General features: G+C 37.9%; 1 protein-coding gene across 2 annotated transcripts in view; it reads left to right on the top strand.

Moving 5' to 3' along the window:
• camkmt (calmodulin-lysine N-methyltransferase) overlaps positions 1 to 1,917 on the top strand; it is a 129,706-nt gene extending 127,789 nt beyond the window's left edge. For both annotated transcript variants that reach the window (XM_067421814.1, XM_067421811.1), the window contains one exon: positions 454 to 1,917. Coding sequence is in view for 1 of the 2 variants with exons in the window: in XM_067421811.1 (XP_067277912.1) it covers positions 454 to 546 (93 nt within the window). In the remaining variant the exon portion in view is untranslated. The remainder of the gene's footprint in view (positions 1 to 453) is intronic.
• Positions 1,918 to 3,906: the final 1,989 nt, after the last annotated feature.

Raw genomic sequence — 3,906 nt, forward strand, 5'->3', positions numbered from 1 at the left:
GTTAGAAAAGTACAAATATGCTTGTCATAGAAGATGCGTATTGAAGTCACTGTTTGCTTTGAATTCATTTTTAAAGGGATAGTTCACCCACAAATGACAATTGTCATTTACTCACCCTCAGTTTCTTCCAAACCTGTATGAATTTCTTTCTTCTGCTGAACACAAAGGAAGATATTTGGAAGAATGTTTGTAACCAACAGATCCCTGCAGCCATTGACTACTATCGTATTTGTTTCCCCCACTATGGTACTCAATGGCGGGTGAAATCTGCTTGGTTACAAACATTCTTCTGAACTTGAATCTTTTTTATATGTTTTTGAATGAATAAATAGACAGTGTCATGTCATTGGCCCAGATGTTTATATACTGTTATTTCAGAATACTGTGAAACGATGCAAAAGTGATAACATTTTCCCCAACTTTCTCTGGGGACATTTGCATGTTGTTTTTCAGATGCAGAGAGAGGGAAAGGAAGTGTACGATGAGAACATCCACTATCCTCTTCTCCTCACTCTCACTCACGGGTCCAGTCCAGCCCTGATCTGATCTGAGCTGGGCAAAGCCATCCTCCGCCAGGCTGCCTTTGTACCGCCCACCCCGGCTTTGCCACTGTGTCCTCACCTCCAGGCCTAAAAACAGCCTCTTATCACACTCCTCAAATACCTATTTTAACTACCACGTGTGTGTGTGTGTGTGTGCGCTTTGAAAATAGACTGTGACTGTGTCTCACCTAGAGTTGCCGTGTGTGTGTGTGTGTGTGTGTGCTTGACCTGTTTACTGTGCAATGACAGTGTGAAATGTGTTAAATGGGAACGGAGAACACATCCCTCCCTCTCATCCTACAGACGCTGCGGATGTGACGCTCAGATGTGAACTCTTTGGATGCCTGTGAGTATGCGTGATATCGGAGATGATGTTTCAGGGCAGAACATTAGGAATTGATGAATTCCACTCTGGAGGCTGATACACCTCATCAGGTTCGCAGGACTATCTTGGCCTCGTCACGAAGACGTAAATGAGGCCGCAGGGTCGTCTCGATCATGAGATCTTTATCATAGTGACAGCAGCTCCAGAGAAGTTCATCGTGAGCTACCGATTCCGTATCTACACTCAAAGCTTCATTCTGACACCAAAGGTTATGAAGGGTTGAGATGGATGCTGCTGCGCTGAATGTTATTTGCTTCACTGTGAAATGCTCTAGACCTGGCTTTTTTTTATCGAAGAACTGACAAGATATGACAGATTAGGCCAGACTAGGGCTGAATTGATGTCTTGACAGTGTCACACTACCACCGGTTAGACCTGCAGCAGTGTTCTCCACTGAGTCCACTCAATGTGCACACTAGACTAATGGCCTCATTAAAGAGATAGTTCACCCAAAAAAGATAATTTTCACGGTTTATTTGCTCCCCCTCATGTCTTCTGAAATCCATTTTATTTTATTTGAACTTAATTAAGGGTTTTTTGTAGCAGAATGTCAAACTGCTCTTTTTCTGTACAGTAAAGGTGAACGGAACCATGACAGTCAAGCAAGATATCCGGAGAATAAACAACTCCAATGTCAGTCTTTTCTGCACACAAAGGCTTCAGAGGACTTGAAAATGTTTTTTATGGTGCTTTTTTCCTATTTTTGGAACTTGTCAGCCTCTGCTCACCATCTTTCACTGTATGGGAAAATGTTTTTGGACTTTCTACTAAACTTTGTTTCACTTTTTATGAAGATAATACACATTTAGGAACGGCATGACAGAATGATGACTTTAGACAGAATTCAAATTTTTGAGTGAACTATATCTTTAAAGGGATATTTCACCCAAAAATAAAAATGATCCCATGATTTACCTTTAAGCCATTCTAAATGAATATGACATTCTTCTTTAAAACGAATACAATCGGAGTTATATATATAAAAAATGCCCTTGCTCTTCTAAGCATTATAAGGGCAGTGAATGGCAGCCGAAAATGTGAAGCCCAAAAAACACTATTGAAGCAAATTGATGGGGTTTTGAAAGAAAAATATCCATATTTAACATGTTATGAAGTAAAATATCTAGCTTCTGGCGGACCGCCTTCCGTATTCAGCTCACGGAAAAAGCATATCTGCCGCGACGATGATGTCAGACGTAATGTAAGCGCTTTGAACTGCGAGAAGTGTTATACTTTCTTCATAAGCTGAATACGGAAGGGGGTCCACTAGAAGCTAGATATTTTACTTAATAGCTTGTTAAATATGAATATTTTTCTTACAAAAACCCATTGATTTGCTTCAGAAGGCCTTTAACTCCCGGAGTCGTGTGGATTACTTCTATAATGAATGGATACACTTTTTTGCTCTTCAAATTTTGGGCTGCCATTCACTGCATTATAATGTTTGGAAGAGCCAGGACATTTTTTTATATAACTCCGATTGAATTCGTCTGAAAGAAAAAAAAATCTTTTTTTGGGTTAACTAAGCCTTTAAGTCTAAAAATGAATGAATGGAAACGATTAATAGAGAACTATATTCTTTGCTTTGAGTTTGTGTATACAAAAGTTATGTTTTGGTATATATTTGGTATATAGCATTATTTTATGCCTAAATATTATATATTAAACTCTAAAACTATTTAATGCATTTAACTAATAAATCATTTTTTTTCTTCCAATAACTTACTTTTAGGGCTTTCCTATAACCTACTTTTTTCCACTGTTGTTTTCTCCTGGTGGAGAGCCGGTGACGCCTCATTCAGAGCTCTTTGGTTCGTTGTGAATTGTTCAGGGCTGTGTGCTTCTGCACTGTGATTACATTTGTACAAAACACAGACGAGTCCAAAGTGATTGTTTCTCGCTGGCACCGCAGGTGCTTGTAAAGACTGTGATTAAATCATTGTTTGGAATCCTTCTGTGTCCTGGTCATTTTTTTGTTCCACGGAATAATTGATTTGTGGTGTGAAGACTCATGGTTATAATGATTAATTTCAAAATTGTTTTATTTTATTTAATGCAGTAATTGTACAAATTAAATATTCTAATTGTTTTTTGTTTGTTTGGTCAAATGTTTGTGACTGAGTGTGTGTGTGTGTGTGCGTGCGTGTGTGTCCTTGTTTATATTATATTGTGGGTACCAAATGTCCCCATAAGGATAGTAAAACCTGAGATAATCTACATTGTGGGGACCAGCCAGCGGTCCCCACTTTTTTTGAGAAAGTAAAAATGCAGAATGTTTCCTGCGAAGGGCAGGTTTAGGGGCAGGGGCAGTGTAGAGGGCTAGAATGTACAGTTTGTACGGTATAAACACCATTATGTCTATGGAGAGTCCCCACAAAGATAGTGAACCATTTATGTGTTTGTGTATTCAGGTTTCAGGCCACGCCTCCTACATTAAGAGGACATGGCGATATCCTTGTAATTCAAAATGCAAAATAAACGTACTAAACAATTTCTCTTTATTAAAAATGCAGAAAGTTTTGTGTGATGGGTAGGGTTAGTATGGGGGATATAATATATGGTCTGTACAGTATAAAAAGCATTACACCTATGGAATCCCTGTAAACCACGTATACCATTGTGTGTGTGTGTGTGTGTGTGTGTGTGTGTGTTTGTGTGTGTGTGTGTGTGTGTGTGTGTTTTAAACCTGGAAATTATATTTATATTTAATTATATTTTACTCAAACATTTTTTAAAAAGCTTTTTAATTTTTTTATTATGACGTAATACAAAAAATAAATATAGGAATCACCAATCATATGCTATTTGGAAAATCTTTGTTCAAACACCGATTAAATTAATTTCAACAAATACAATTTTTGCTCATAGTGTTATGCTTCTAATATATCTGATATGAATATGTTGTATTAAAGGGATAGCTCCAGACTGTCTTGAAAACACTCGGGAACATTTCCAGACGCTGTGGATTACAGGTAATAA

The sequence above is a fragment of the Pseudorasbora parva genome, chromosome 17 (assembly GCF_024679245.1).
Source record: "Pseudorasbora parva isolate DD20220531a chromosome 17, ASM2467924v1, whole genome shotgun sequence".
NCBI lineage: Eukaryota > Metazoa > Chordata > Actinopteri > Cypriniformes > Gobionidae > Pseudorasbora > Pseudorasbora parva.